General features: G+C 52.0%; 1 protein-coding gene across 3 annotated transcripts in view; it reads right to left on the bottom strand.

Moving 5' to 3' along the window:
* The window catches only part of TECPR2 (tectonin beta-propeller repeat containing 2), an 81,953-nt gene that overhangs the window by 39,476 nt on the left and 27,779 nt on the right, over positions 1-14,698 (bottom strand). For all 3 annotated transcript variants that reach the window (XM_032482711.1, XM_006175658.3, XM_032482712.1), the window contains 5 exons: positions 9,983-10,295; positions 8,012-8,144; positions 4,672-4,986; positions 2,852-3,855; positions 579-762 (listed from right to left, as the gene is read on the bottom strand). In XM_032482711.1, coding sequence (XP_032338602.1) covers positions 579-762; positions 2,852-3,855; positions 4,672-4,986; positions 8,012-8,144; positions 9,983-10,295 — 1,949 coding nt within the window. The remainder of the gene's footprint in view (positions 1-578; positions 763-2,851; positions 3,856-4,671; positions 4,987-8,011; positions 8,145-9,982; positions 10,296-14,698) is intronic.

Genomic DNA, 14,698 nt, shown 5'->3' with positions numbered 1-14,698 from the left:
CAGCCGACATTATGACAAAACGAACAAGCAAATGATTCTGCACAGATCAGGGAGGTGGAACGCCATCCAGGAAACGTCTGCCCCAATTCACTAAAAATGACCCAACCACAGTGCAAAAGAATGCACTTTCTTCTTACAGTCAGAGAGCATATATGTAGCTCATTCAAAAATAATTTCCAAAAAGGAAACCAAGTAATCTGAACATATCCAGTACATCTGTGGGCCTGTCTTCGTTAGTTCAGTTGCTTTAAAGTAACACTAAGAAATAAAAACATTCATTTTTATAAGGAGTTTGTACGTTAATATCTCCAAAAGAAGAAAAAAAAACCCAAACCCATTAAATTTCAAGCTATTTGTATAGCTTATAAAAATATGTGCACATGTTACTGCTGCAATTAATAAAAAACCAAAAATGGAACTGCATTTATACTACTTTTAGTTGATGCCAAACGAAGCAGCTTTCGTTCTTTGGAGAAAACCCCTCAGATCTGCGGGAAAAGGCAAGTCTGCCAGGGACAGGACCCCTGTGTGCGGTGAGGCCCGCACCGGGGCAGGGGGTAGGGGGCTGGGAGGCGAACCTGAGGGTGACACTGCCACCTGCTGGACGGCATCTTCAAACTTCTGCCAGCGCAGCCCGGCACCTGGCAACGCGCTGCAGAACAGGCCGCCTTTGTAGTCCAGGCACCAAATGTACTTCTCAGAGACCGCCAAGCTGAGGATGCCGTAACCGGGGCCCGAGTAGCCCATCCAGCTCTCTGCAAACTGACAAGGACAGAGCCTCTGAGTTCCATGGCAGGCAACACAGCTGCGTCTGCCGTGCTGCTGTCAGTGAGAGAAGTGTGCAGGACATGAGGAAAGTCACAGAGCTGAAAGGACCCTTCTGTGTGTGTGAGAGAGAAAGGACCTTTGAGGAGCCAGGCAGAGACCCGCCCCTGCTACCCTGGACCATGCTCTAATAGAAACACCCTGAAACAGGAGCTGCTGTCCCCCTACAAAGACCACAGACGTCCCTGCACGACACTTGGTCACAGATGCTGCATCTTTCCCAAAACCTGAAAGGACCAGGTTTTATTCTGCAGGTATATCCCACTTCACTCTGGCATGCACTGAGATTTTTGTACGTCTAATCATCAGAGAGGTGCCAGGAGAAACAGCACCACAGCTTTGTGTCTTCACTGTATTTTCCAAGTGCCATGCAGTCATTGGCCACATGGCACATCACGTGGCTGATGGCGACCTGGCCAAGACACCCTGCCTGAGTGAATTTTGTAGACTAAGGGTAGTTGTTAGGATTCTTTTAAGAATCAAAGCTAAATAAAGTGTGTACTTTAACAGCTTTCTAAAACTGTGAAAGCACTCAATGGACTTGGAGTTACCCACACGTGAAGGTAACTGCTTCAGAGAGAATGGTGCCCAGCCCTCCTCCGTCCGGCCCTGCGAACCATGACAAAACCCAAGGGAATGTGGCTTTCCAGCTATCTGGAGGGGGCGAGGCAGAACAGTGAAGAAGGGGGGGTCCTCAAAGTGCCAGGTGCCCCCTCACCTAGGACTTTTCTAAAGCCCTGGCCTAGAATCCCAAAGGTCCAGCCCACAGGCTAATGCTGCCGCTGAGTAGGTGCCCTGCGGTGTCGTCCCCAGGTCGCACCGCCATCGCCGAGGCCCACTCAACAGGGAGGACGGGCACACGTGTCTGGCCCCTCCCGGCTCTGAGACCCACAACTGCCTGTTGTGTCCCTGTGGCATCCCCAGCACCAGACACGGCGCCTGGCAGTCAAGGGCCCTGGAGGAAGGTTGAATGTGGGGAACACGGAGAGAAGGGGCCAGCCTTCTGACATGCTGCCTTCAAACAAGGAGGCAGCACGTCTCCCTTTCGAGGCAGGATGGCACAGGTCTGAGGGAGGGCCTTGGGCCAGCCCTGCCCTTCCCCTGCTACGCGCCCCGTGCGAGCCATTCAGCTGTCCGAGTCTCAATCTCCTCTTGTGACACGAGGACCACACCAGCACCTATTTCATGGTTTTTGGTTTCAGAGAAGTAAATGAGTTAAACTTGTAAAGTGCTGGGCACGGCGCCTGGCACCTGGTGAGAGCAGTCCCCACGTCACATGTCATCAGCGCTGAGAGAACCCAGTGGCAATTTGGAGGAAACGCACATGGCTGTAGGTTCACACTCAATCCACACCTCACGTCTACTCAGCAGGAAAAGTCACAATACAGTTAGTTCTGAAATCAAATATAGCTAATGACAATTACTTGCTATGGAAGGTTAAGTACTTTCAAAAATCACTTCTGTTACATAAAACGACCAAGAAGAGTCTCTTAATTGCATGGACTGGGTGGACCGACAGGAAACCAGACACCCAAAACCTGTTTTCTGCACAGCCTGCAGGGGAGCCCTGGTGCCACCGTTTGGAGGTCAAGGAGACAGGAGTCTGAACATGGCGGGTTCCTTGAGATGCTGTCTGCAGAGAAGGGGAGGAGAGCCCCTACCTCCTCCCTGCTCAGCGCCTTCTCCTCCACAAGTGGATGGGCCTCTGCCTACTGGCTTTCTGGAGTGGCCCCCACGCCACTTCAGCGTCCTCTGCAACAACCGACCCCAGGCGCCTGTGCTGGGCTGGCTGGCCTCGCGGGGTCAGCATCAACAGGAGTGGTTGCTTGTGTCAGGAGAGCAGGTTGCCCAGTGGGATGGCAGGTCAGCAGGAGATCAGGCCATCCAAGGTCCCTGCGCCGGAAATTCCCCCAAATCCAGACTCCAAAGCATCTGCCTGACGGTTTTACAGTAGGAACGTTTAAATTTCTGTGAAGAAAAATCATCAGTTTGCCAATGACTTCCTGTAAGAAAGGCGCCCACATACCTGATCTGACTTGAGCAGCCCGGGATCATCTGTGCCCGGCTGGCTGAGGTCCTGCGCAGAGCGGCTACCTCCCAGCTCTGTCACGCTTGTCTCCGATGACGAAGAGGGCAGCCCGTGGGCATAGATGTCCTCCTCGTCGCTGGACGTCAGTCCCTGATCCCGTGAAGGCTGCCCCAGGTGAGGCTCCTGGGCGCTGGCCACCAGGGCAGAGGCCTGGGGAGCCAGTTGTCCTCCTGCACCCGCCGGGTCACACTCTGAAGCAGCCACTGCTTTCTGGCCTGTGTCTTTGTCAGTGGCAGCGTGCCAGGGACTTGAGTCAAGGTGGTCAGGGGGCCCCGCACGCGTCAGGAAGCCCTGCTCTTTGCTGGGCTCCTCAACCCCACCTCTGTCAGCTCTGGTCCCCGGAAGCCACCACTCAGCACTGGGGGCCCAGCTTAGGCTGGACGGCACCGGGGGCACATCCAGGAGGGGGGCTTCAGAAAACGTGCTCTGGAGGTTGTCAGGCTCCTTGCCCCCCACCTCCTGGGCCTCAGCAGACCTGCCACCCTGTTCTTGGCAGGTGGACTGTCTGCCATTCAGCCCATCGTCTGCAGGACAGGGCTCCTCTCTGGGTTCTGGGACGTCGCCACTCCAGTCCACGTCCTCCCTGGAAAGCCAGGGCAAACTCAGCCCTCCACTGTGCGGCCCCACCTCGCCTGCATGGCCACTTCGTGGGAGCTCCATTGTACTGTCACGTCCCTCCTTCAGTGAGTCAGGGGTGGGGCCAGGCACCTCCAGGACACTAAATGCTTCAGGGTCGCTGTACTCTGGCAGCATGCCGCTCGCCTCGCCGCTGAGGGTGCTCTCCTGGTCGGGAGACCCTGTGCTGGACCGATCCATGGTGCTGCCCAAACTCGAGGTCATGGACAGCAGGTCTGCGTTCAAGGACTGGGGGCTACCTCTGGGACACTCGCCACAGGGGGTCGACTCGAGGGAACTGTGGCAGGCACTCCTGCTTCCGCCGTCTAATTTAAAAGAACATTTGAAATTAGATGACTCTATGTAAAGAGTAAGACACTAATTAAAAAACAAAATTTTGGCTTAAGAAAGAAACATTTTAAATGAAGGATAATAAATGGTGAGGAATAAATCTCTTAAGCACAAACTATCCCAGTGTTTTAAATGGATGCAAATACTGTACATACTGATGGCTCTGAGCCTCCTTTAAGAAATGTTAACTAAGAAAAACAAAGGAACAGATCACAGACCAACTTGTAAAATTTTAAAAAATTATTAAAATGCTAAGGAATCTGATAACATTTTCCTTCAAAAATGCAGTGATCTTTAGCTAGAGAGGCTTAATAGTCACCAAAGAATAAAAAATTAAAAAAAAAATTCACTGTTGAATCCCTTAAATTAGGGGATTCAATGTTAAATCTCCTATCTAAGGACATGCTCAACACTAAACAGAAACTGGTCCATCCAAAGAGTTCCATGACTTTCCATCCAGGTTCACAGACTCTCTGGTCTAATAAGGATATACAGGAACAGACCAAAATTTTCATTTAAATATTAAAAAGTATAAAACCCAGAACTGTGAAGCAAGTTGGCATGGTCTATCGTTACTTAAACCAGAGATGCTTCACCTGGGGTACAATGTGCAAAATATTTCAAGTAAAACTCCTCTGGGGAAGAAACACGTTCGCCCTCAGAGGTCTTCTGTGCCTTTGGGTGAAGGGCAAGCACCCACGCGGGGAAGCCGCACCCCCCCACCCCCGACAGCGCGGTAAAGCGCCCCAAGTGTGCGGGGGGCTCCGCGCGGGCCTTGCTGCAGGCTGTACCTGTCTTCTTCTTTCTCTTCTTCTTCACTTTGAGAGGCTTCACAACAAGCTCCTGATCGAAGTCTTCCGAGCTAATAGCGCTGAACCTCTTGGTGCTGAGCTGGCTGCCCCTGCCCAGCTCGGGGGCTGCCTGGAGCCCGGAGCCACTGTCGGTGGAGTTGAGTGAGCCGCTCCTGCTCCTGGGCTCACTGGCCACGGAGCTGCCCACAGAAGCGCCTCTGAGCCTGGTCTCGGGAAGCGTGGCCCCCAGAGGCCTCTCAGCGCGCTGCCCGTGGACTTGGTCTGTGCATCCCGGTGCCTCCAGACCATCCCGTGCTGGGAGAGGAGAGTTCGGTTTTAAAATGGGTCCTCGGAGAGAAAGACGGCGTGCTCTTACTAAGGTCTGCCAGCCCTAAATACCAGCCTGCTAAACCCAGAGAAGCCAGCAAAACCAAAAGAACTGCACAAAAGACTTCAATGGTTTTTGTTCTCTAGCAAGTCCCTGTATCAAAATCAGCAAAACTCACCACAGCTGTCTTCTGTAAAGAACTCAAAGGGAAAGACAAGTATAGAGCATTTCTCACTTCAATTCACAAATAATTTATGAAAGAGATGCCTGTCTATTGAAAAAGGGCTTAGTGACATCTCATTTTAACCCTATACCTTGAATATACTTTAATACTAGTCAAAGGGCGGTTGAAAAACACATGTATCTATAATAAAATTTCCTGAATTTCAAGGAAGGAAAGGTAATTTTCCACTGGTGCAACTTCAAACAGAAGTCCAAGAAGGTGTCAGTGTCTGATGCCAGCAGAACTTGAGTCCCGGCGCTCTGTTCCCATGACAGGGGCCGGCAAGCTCCCCTCCGTGGACTCATCCTCCTCCCAACATGACACCGGCATGCTCCGGCCACAGAACCCCCAAGTCAGGACCGTGGCCCATTTTGATCCATTTGGCTGTCCTTTTGTTACTGAGTATCGACTGTATGCTGGACATGTTCCAGGGGCTGGGATACACCCTCACCCACGCAGACGGGCACTCCTGCCCTCCCGGGGGCCGCAGGGGCAGCCTGCAGGCTCGGGAGCGCACTCCGGCGACAAGCAGGGCAGGGAAGTTACTCGCAGGAAGGAGATCACGCAAGCTAACGCAGACTTCGGCCGAGAGCTGTGCGGTCCAAAGCAGTGGCCACCAGCCACGTGGCCATTCAAATTCAGATTAATTAAAACCTGACAACATTTAAAACGCGGTCCCTCAGTCACACTCACCACATGGCCAGTACTCAGCGGCCACGTGTGGACAGAGGCCACCACCGACAGTGCACACACAGAGCACTTCCATGACCGCAGGAAGTTCTCCTGGCCTCCGGGCTCCACGCCACTTCCCCTCTGTGGGCTGCCCTGCCCCCTGGTGACACTGTTAAGGCCCATCTCACAGACTCAGGAGTCAGACCTTATTTCCTCCTCATGAAAGTGACAGCTCTGGAACGATGTTCATCCTGCCTGCCCTCCGTGATCTGAGGTAGTAATTCACTCCCTTTCATCTCTGAAAAGATTATAAATGTAGGACCAGGATAGCTCATAATTTCATTTTCACCTTTTTGAGGATAGTATCTGGCTAACGTGAAAATGGTTTTTTTTTGGGGGGGGGAGGTAATTAGTTTTATTTATTTTATTTTACTTTCAGGGGAGGTACTGGGGATTGAACCCAGGACCTCGTGCGTGGGAGGCGTGCGCGCTACCACGTGAGCTATCCCCTCCCCCAAGAGTGTTTTTTTATACTCTCCTAGCAGCTACACTGTGAACTCCAACACTGTAAATAAAGACAAAAGGCTGCAGCAATGCCTCGTGCCGGCTGCGGATCGCATGGGGCCGGGCCCGGCAGGCTGCTGCCCCTCCTATGCTGGAGGGCAGGGCACCCCACTTCCTGTCCAGGGTCCCCGCTCCCTCTCCTGCACTTACTCAGACATTAGCTGATGCTGATCAGAGTAGACACAACAGTGAGGATGGCCCTGCGGCCAAGGGACCCCAGGAAACCGGCGGCGCACCCACAACTGTGTACAGGGCTGACCCTGGTGAGGCAGGAGAAACAGCGGCTGCAGCAGAAATCTGAAAGGTGACCTGGGGCTTGTCACTCACTCCCCCAAGCCTCAGTTTTCTAATCTGCAAACTGAGGACACCATTTGCTAACACATCATACTAGGCTCTTCCACAAGCCCTGTGCTGTGTTAGGGCCACAAAGGTGAGTCACAAGATCCTTGCAACCAAAAATCTATTTTTCTGTGAGGGTAAGTGGTAGGTCAATGACTGAGGTCAAAGAGCAGCAGGAAAAGGGTCCCAGGAACTCAGCGAAGAGGAGAGACTGACTCAACTAAGTCACTTAGGGGAAGTATCAGAGATGTAGTGATACCTGGACAGGTCTTGAGCCACGAGGGCGGTGCGGAGAGCAGAGAGGCGTGGTGGGCAGAGGGCACCGCCCCCCAGGGCAAGCCACCCCTGGGAGCGCCCACCCTCTGCCGGGACACTGCAAGCGCCCCAGGGCGGGCGCCTGCGGCAGGACTGGAGGTGCCCTGCATGCCCGTCAGCAGGGCCCCGGGAGCACAGCGAGCAAGGCAGGGCGAGGCCACTCCAGCCCCTGGGGGAAGGGGCCTGGTCAGGGAAAGGCGGGGGCTCATGTGTCACATCAGTGGTGGTGACTCTGGGCAGGCACCCCGCTCACCTAGAGACTGAGAACCTCCCACGTGGGTGGCTGAGGACTGCGTAAGGTCACGAGTGTTAGGTGCTTAGCAGAGTCTCTGGAACCTGGCGAGGATGACACAGGGGTGATGGGGACGGGCGCCCCACAGCTGCTGCTACTGCCAGGGACACATACGTGAAGCAGTGGGGACGTGTGCGCAACAGCACACGGTAAGACTCTTTAGAATCTGGGCTTATATATGAATTACAAAAAAAGAAGTCAAAACAGAATAATCAAGACACAAGGAAGAACTGTGTTAAAGGTAAAAAGTATGCCCCAGATGGCAGATTTAAACATTCTGACGCCTCATGCATTAGTCTCACAGGTTGTCTCAGAGCATCGGAGATCAGTCAAGTGGGGCTGGGTTTTCCTTCCTGCTCACCCGACCGCCCCATCTTCCAAGCCCACAGAAGCAACGCTACCCAACGTGAGACCCTGGCTGACGTAAGCCTGAGAGTAGGTAACCTTCAAGAAAAGTATCACAAACCGTATTTTAAGAGTCAAAGGAAACCCACTGAATACCTCCTTGTTCAGATAAAGCTACGACCATTTAACGAGCAAATGGTAAGTTTTATACATTATTAACGGCAATTACATACACACGGTACATTTTATAACAAATACAAACCTATTGATGCTAGCCCTTCAGGCCTGCTGGAAATTCTTATAATGTTCCTGTCTCCCTTTAAGAAAAATATTTCATTTTCTGTGCAGGAAACAGACACGATATCGCCTGATCCTTCCAAACCAGCAATTGTGGCCTGTCAAAAAAAAAAAAAAAAAAAAATCACAAAACCAGGCAATCCTAATAGTTCAAGTCATACAAGCATGTGAAGGAATCCAGATAACTGCCCTTTGTTATGATGACTTTCTGGAACTTCTCTGTTGTCTCCTGACAAGCTCGCCCTCCTTGGCAACCCAGGACTTGTCCCAGCTCACAGCGCTGTAACCAGCCCCCGCCTGGCACACCCCTCCTGGGCTGGACCAGGGGCTGGCAGGTCTAGGTCCCCCACTGTGTACTCCTGTGGGAGAGACTAGTGCGCACTGCAATCCGTGGTTCTGGATGAATGAATGAGAGAGGGATGGTTCTCCTAACGTCTGATAGTAGGCAGCAAGCAAAACACAGGACATCCCTGAGCCCACACTGAGTTAAAAAGCTTCTCAGTCAACACTGCAAATAAGAGACTAGTTCACTGTAGAAGAGAAATGGGGCTGAGTTCTTGTTCATTCTTAAATAACCCTGATGAACAGCTTTAGACTGACATCAGTTTGAAAGCTTCCAATCCTGGTGCCACGTTCAGACTGTCTGCCCATGAGCAGCCCCTGTGCCTCCGTTTCTCCACCTATAACATGAAGGGGATTGTGCCTGTTACAGAGAGTGCCGGGTGAGTGCTCAGGAGGGAGGAACTGATTGTAATCACAGTGTATCTTGACCCCACTAATTAATAAGTGTGCATGACATTCAAAGAGGACCCAAAGAAAGGAGAAGTTATATTCTCTATAACCAGGAAGAATACAAAAATGCCTTTCAAAATGTTCTTTAAGAAACAAACTCAGGGCTAAAGGGCACCTTGGTGACCCTTAACCCAGCTCACCCGCTCCCTCCCCATGCTCCGGGTACAGAAGCCCAGCCGGGAGATGAGAGATGCCTAGTTGTAGGCAGAACCAAACCAGGATCTTCCAGGAGAAGAAGAGGTCCCTTTTCTTTCTACTGACCCAGCAGTAGCAGGCATGGCTAATAACAGTAATTAAGAAGCCTTCAGATGATGAATTTCGGTTTCTGTTGGCACACCAATTAAGAAGCCCCTTTGATTTCTATAGTGAAGCTCTGCTTATAAAGCAGACTGTCTGTCAGAGGCCTACAGGCTTCAGGAAGGAAGAACCGAGAAGGATGGGGGGGGCTGAGGTGGGGAGGTTATTTACAAAACAGCAAAAGCTCTGCCCTCAAGGAGGACCTGACACTAAACTTTTTTTAAATTCTTAAATCTGTCTCTCTTGGCCATAATCTATTATTATCCTGATTTAAACAGAAAGTGTCTCCTACTGTGATTTGATGATGCTGGAAAGTTGTCCAAGATACAACATTAAAAGAAAAAAGAAAAGGCAAAACAATGTGGCTCCTGCTGGACAGGAAAAACAGAGGAAACAGAGGTAAAAGAACAGGGTGGAAAGAAAAACAGAGACAGGGCCCCCATCCTGTGCCCTCAGTGTTACCTGGGGGTGTCGAGGGAGAGTCTCTGCCTTACTGTTTCTGTCCCGTCTAAGTTTTCATTTACCGTGCTCATAGTCATTTGGTAGTCGGAAAACAAAAGATTCAAACAGGTTATAAAGAACAAGTTTTGTTTTTTGCTTAAATTAAACACACACACACACATAATTTCTCAACAGGGGACAGGACTATGAATATCTAAACCAAATGTTTTTTCAAATCTACAAAAATAACCAAACTTTCATTTGATTTCCTCGCCTGGCCCAACAGAAAAAGCAAAGCATTAGAATCAGTACAGCTCCTTCCGTCATCTGAGAAATGAAGCAGAAATGTCCATAAACATTCTCTTGCCTCTAGTCACCAAGGATATGGCACGATCGCTCCATGTACCTGGTTGATGGTGTCTAGAAGGTAAATGCTGTATTCATTCCAACTCAACACCCAGCCTTCTTGGAAGAAGCAGGAAACGAGCCCCAGGTGCTTCTCGGGTGAGCTGCAACTCCCCTTGTCGGGGGACTCCAGGCGCGGGTACAGCTCAAAAGGCTTGACTCCTCCGGCAAAGACATCTTTTAAGATAAATGTGGCCTGAACGGTCCCGTGGATGTCAGCCTTCCACAGCCGGAGCCCAGGCCGCGATGCGTACAAGGTTAGATCGCTTTGCTTACAAAGTCCTGGTATAAAACAGGCACCAAATTTCCCGGTGCTGAAATTACAGGAGCAGAAGAAGGAAAGAGAGAGACATGGACTGATTTAAAGTGATAGTTCTCAACCCCTGATATTAACTAAAACAAAGATTTTTGGATTAAGCCAAAACAAAATTGATTATTTTTCAAGCCCTTTTCTATTTTTCATATCCTTTTCTGCAGTGTTTTCTGTTAACGGAATCGCACTGCCGTCTCCAGACCCTCAGAGGGCAAGTCTCCGCCCTGCACTCCCCACAGCCCCATCAGAAGCGTGCAGCCCGAGCACCGCACCCCGGCTTTAACTCCACTCTCTGGTTTAATCCTCACAGCGACCCTGCGACTGCCGCTCTAGGGAAGCAGAAGCTGAGGCAGAAGGTGACAAACCCAGGACCCACCACCCTCCCCTGCTCTGAAACTGTTCCCCTAGCGTCTGCCTGCTGAGCTCACACCAGCACCACAGCTTTATGTCCAGAACCGCAGCAGCCCTCTCAGGACCCCCTTAAACCCACCAGAGGGACCGACCCCCTTCTAATCCGCAGGCTTGGTATTTTCTTCTGGTTTTCAAATTATGAAACATCTGACACAGACAGAAAGCACTTCATGAAGCCCAGCAGTGAAAGGCGCGCCCAGGAGCCCGCCCTCAGCTCTGGAAATAAGGCATTAGCGACACCGCTGACGGCCTTGTGCTCTGAAGTGCCCGCTCTGTCCCCAGGGGAGACACCTACACTGAACTCTGTGTTTATTGTTCCCTTGCTTTTATTGACAGTTTGAGCACAGATCTAGGGACTCCTGAACACTACATAACTTAGTCTTGTTTGTCTTTCATTTGCATGAAAAACAGTATGATGCTATTTGCATCCTTTTGCAACTTGCTTTTAACTTAATATTTCTAGGATTTATCCTTGCTTAATAAAAAAGCTGTAGCTCATTCTCTTCCACTGCTATAAAGTATTTCCCAATTTATTTATTCACCCTCTCATTGATGGTATTTGAATTAGCTCCAGTTTTTCACTCTGAACAGTGCTATGAGCATTTCTGCAGAGCCTCCTAGTACACAGGCCTCAGAGTTTGTCAGGGATATTTCAGGAGTGGGACTGTCGGGTTGCTGGGTAACTAACTGTTGGTTAGATAAGAGCAAATTCAAGTCCGGAAGACAATTTCAAACTTTTCCCATTGTGTTTACACCGACCCAGACTCCCATCAGCAAACTGTGAGTTCTCACTGCTCCACATCTTTGCCAAAGCTCAGACTTCCACCAGAGTTCAAATACTAAGAGTTTCAGTTGAACCCCAAGTCCCCCTGATTCTCTCTCCAAAAGGGTTCTCTGATTTTGAACTGGCTTTAGATTGACACCTGGGCTCAATTTCCAGCCCTGACATTTAACAACGAAGCAGTGTGGGTCTCAGTTTCCTAGTCTGTAAACCAGGGATAACAACTCCCACCTCAAAGGCTGGTGTGAGGACTGGGTGACAATCGATGAAGACACGGAAAGCAACGCTGTGACCCTGTGAGTCCCCACAAGCGCTCAACTGCTCTGACCCCACCTACATCTCCAGCACGTGTGCGTGCTCACCACGTGCTCCCGCCTCGCCTCGCTGCACCAGCAGCTCCCCGACCCCGCGCAGCCACACATAGCCAGTCATCTAGGGCTTCCTCCATACTACACCATCTCCCTATGTCCCTCTGGCACCTCAGTAACTAAAGCCCTCTGGGCGGGGTCCAAGGAGGGCATCCAATGCCAAGCTCAGCTTTGAAACAAAGATCGTCAGACTAACCAAGTGTCAACACCGTAGATCGATCGTGGACAGCTCTCTAATCCACACTGCATCTGATTCCTGTCCGCGGGATGCATTCTGCAGAGGTTCTCTAGAAACACTCAAAGGAATTTTAGAAGGGCAGCCCGTAACCTCCTCCTCCTGCCTTTCCTATCAAGTCAGTTTCTATTTGATGATCCAAGTTTTAAATCTATTTTCCTTCTATGCAAAGGTCCTCTTAAAAATCTCTTGTCACTTCCATTTTGATTTGCGCACCTTAGGTACCTAAAGCATTCACTTTAATATTTAGTGAGTTCCTGCATTATGTAAGTGACTGTGCAGGGCTGCAGGCAACTTGAAAGGCAGTTAAGAAGGATGTGGCACTATCCTACGATGTGCGCACGAACAGTTACAACAGCATCCAGGCGGTGCTGTACCTGAGGCTCGGAGAGCTGACCGAGGAGCACACACAAAGGGGACATGTTTCACCAGGACCTTGGACACTGAGCGGACCACGAACAGGCTGAGGAAAGGGGAGCAGGCACTCTGGGGATGGACACTCAGAGGAGGGTCCTGGCAGGTGGCTGGCTCTAAGGAACTGCTGAGTCGTGTGGGGAGCGGGTCGGGATGAGGCAGTGAAGCCAGGGCTACTAGCTACAAGCCAGGCGCAAACCGTCCTCACCCCGACTCGGCCACCGCCCCCAGCCGTGAGGCTCCACAGCGCTTCCTCGTGTCATTCTGAGTTGGACACTCAAACTCCAACTTTTAAGGTCTAATCAGGGCAGGATTCTAAAATCATGAATAAACTAACCTAGTTTCTTAATTTTGGTGGGGACAATTTCCAGAAAAATCACTGATGACTTTAAAAGAATACCTGAATTCTCTTTATGAGCCACACTGATACGGAAAAAGGTTTTCTGGTTATCAAATGCTAACCATAAAATAGTGTTTTCTAATTTTTGTGTAATTCATGGTGCCACAGACCCAAAGCGCTGAGCGCAGAGAGCCTGATACGAGAGAACCAGCCAGAGCCCTGACAGCGATCTCGACAGCCAGACGCCCGAGGCCACCACACAGGCACGGCGCTCAGGCGCTCAGGCTGCTCCAGAATCCGCCGTGGCTCTGACTGGGGTGCAGAGGCTCCACACGCACACCCGGCACCAGCTGCAGCGGGCAGGTGCTGCCGAAGCAGGACCGCAGGGCACATGCACACGGCCAGGGGAGGGCGCCACATAACGCAGAGGGGGACCAAGATATAACCCGTTGGGTGGGGGATGTGTCTGGGGAAGGCTGGAGATTTCCCGGGAGAAACACAGACGTGGTTTTGTCCAGTCTGAGGAGGTTCATGCCCTTGATCAGAAGGGGATGCCTGCATCCTCCACCACCGAGTGCCCCTGCCTGCACTGGACCCGAGCTCTGCTTTCCCACTGACAGGGCATCCCTGGCCCTATTTGGGCCTACCCCATCCATCCCACATGCTGTCACGCAATCCCTCCAAACTCTCGCCAGACCACACGTTCCCCTCGAGGCACACCCTAGATCTGTGTCCCGTCTACAAAAGCAAAGGCCTCCAAAAACCTGCCTCTCCTCCATCAGCCCCTCCAACCCCCTGGCTCCATGGTCACACGGGGCCATCACGTGGCAGGATCCAAAGGTCCAGCCCAGCCCCCTTCTCGGGGCCAATCAGTAGCTCTGACACAGCTGATTCTGAAGGCGCTCCCTCCCCCGACAGGTAAACAACAGAATGCCCAGAACACGAGGCCTCCCCCACTTTCTTAGTTACATTCCCTCCCTGGGTGAGCTCATTGTCCCAGAGCTTTAAATACCGTCTAAATGCTAAGGGCTCCCAAATGCCCAGCTCACCCTCCACCCGCCACTCCACCTCTCGACTGGGAGGAGGAGCACGCTTCCTGGTCCCCGCCTTCTCTCCACCAGGCTTCTCTGGGCCAATAACCCACATCCCCACTTACCCAACTGCTCAGGCCACAAGTCTCTGCCTAACCTCCTCTCACACCCCAGAGCCCACAGACCCATCGGCTCTGCCTCTAAAGCCTTCCCGGCACCCCACCCCGGCTGAGCCCCCCCCACCTCCCACCGGAATCACCCGGGAGCCCCCGGCTACCCACGCCCGCTGCCGCTCTCGCCCTCTCGACAGCAGCAAGAGTGACCTCCCCTGGCCAGAGCCTCTCGGGACTCTCAAGGGCACTGGAGTAAAGCAGCCCCTGTGCAGGGCCCACCCCCAGCCCCCAGCCCCCATCTGCTCTGCACACACTTGGTCCAGCTGCTCCTCAGACCCTCAGTGCTTCTGCCTCCAGGGCTTCCCTCCAGCCCCTCCATCCTGCCTCAGGAATGTGCTCAGGTCCCTGGCGGGGCCAATCAGTAGCTTCCCTTCCTGCCTACCCAAAACAGACACCATGCCCTCTGCTCTCTCCCCGCTAGCTCCACACCGATTTACTACCCTACATTCTAGAACATGTTTATTGAACATCTGTCACGCCGGGGCACCCGGCCCACTCCTCCACAGCCACCCAGCCTCCTCCCAGCTCCTTGAACCTCCAGGCCCCAGCCCAGTGCAGGGCCCCGGCACCTGCTGTTCCCTGAGACCCCTTTCCACACCTCAGCTTCAGTTCAAACACGCGCCCCGCCACAGCAGCCTCTCCTGACCTTCC

This window comes from Camelus ferus, chromosome 6, assembly GCF_009834535.1.
Source record: "Camelus ferus isolate YT-003-E chromosome 6, BCGSAC_Cfer_1.0, whole genome shotgun sequence".
NCBI lineage: Eukaryota > Metazoa > Chordata > Mammalia > Artiodactyla > Camelidae > Camelus > Camelus ferus.
Note: the sequence above shows the minus strand (reverse complement) of the source record. Positions and strands in the feature narration are given on the sequence as shown.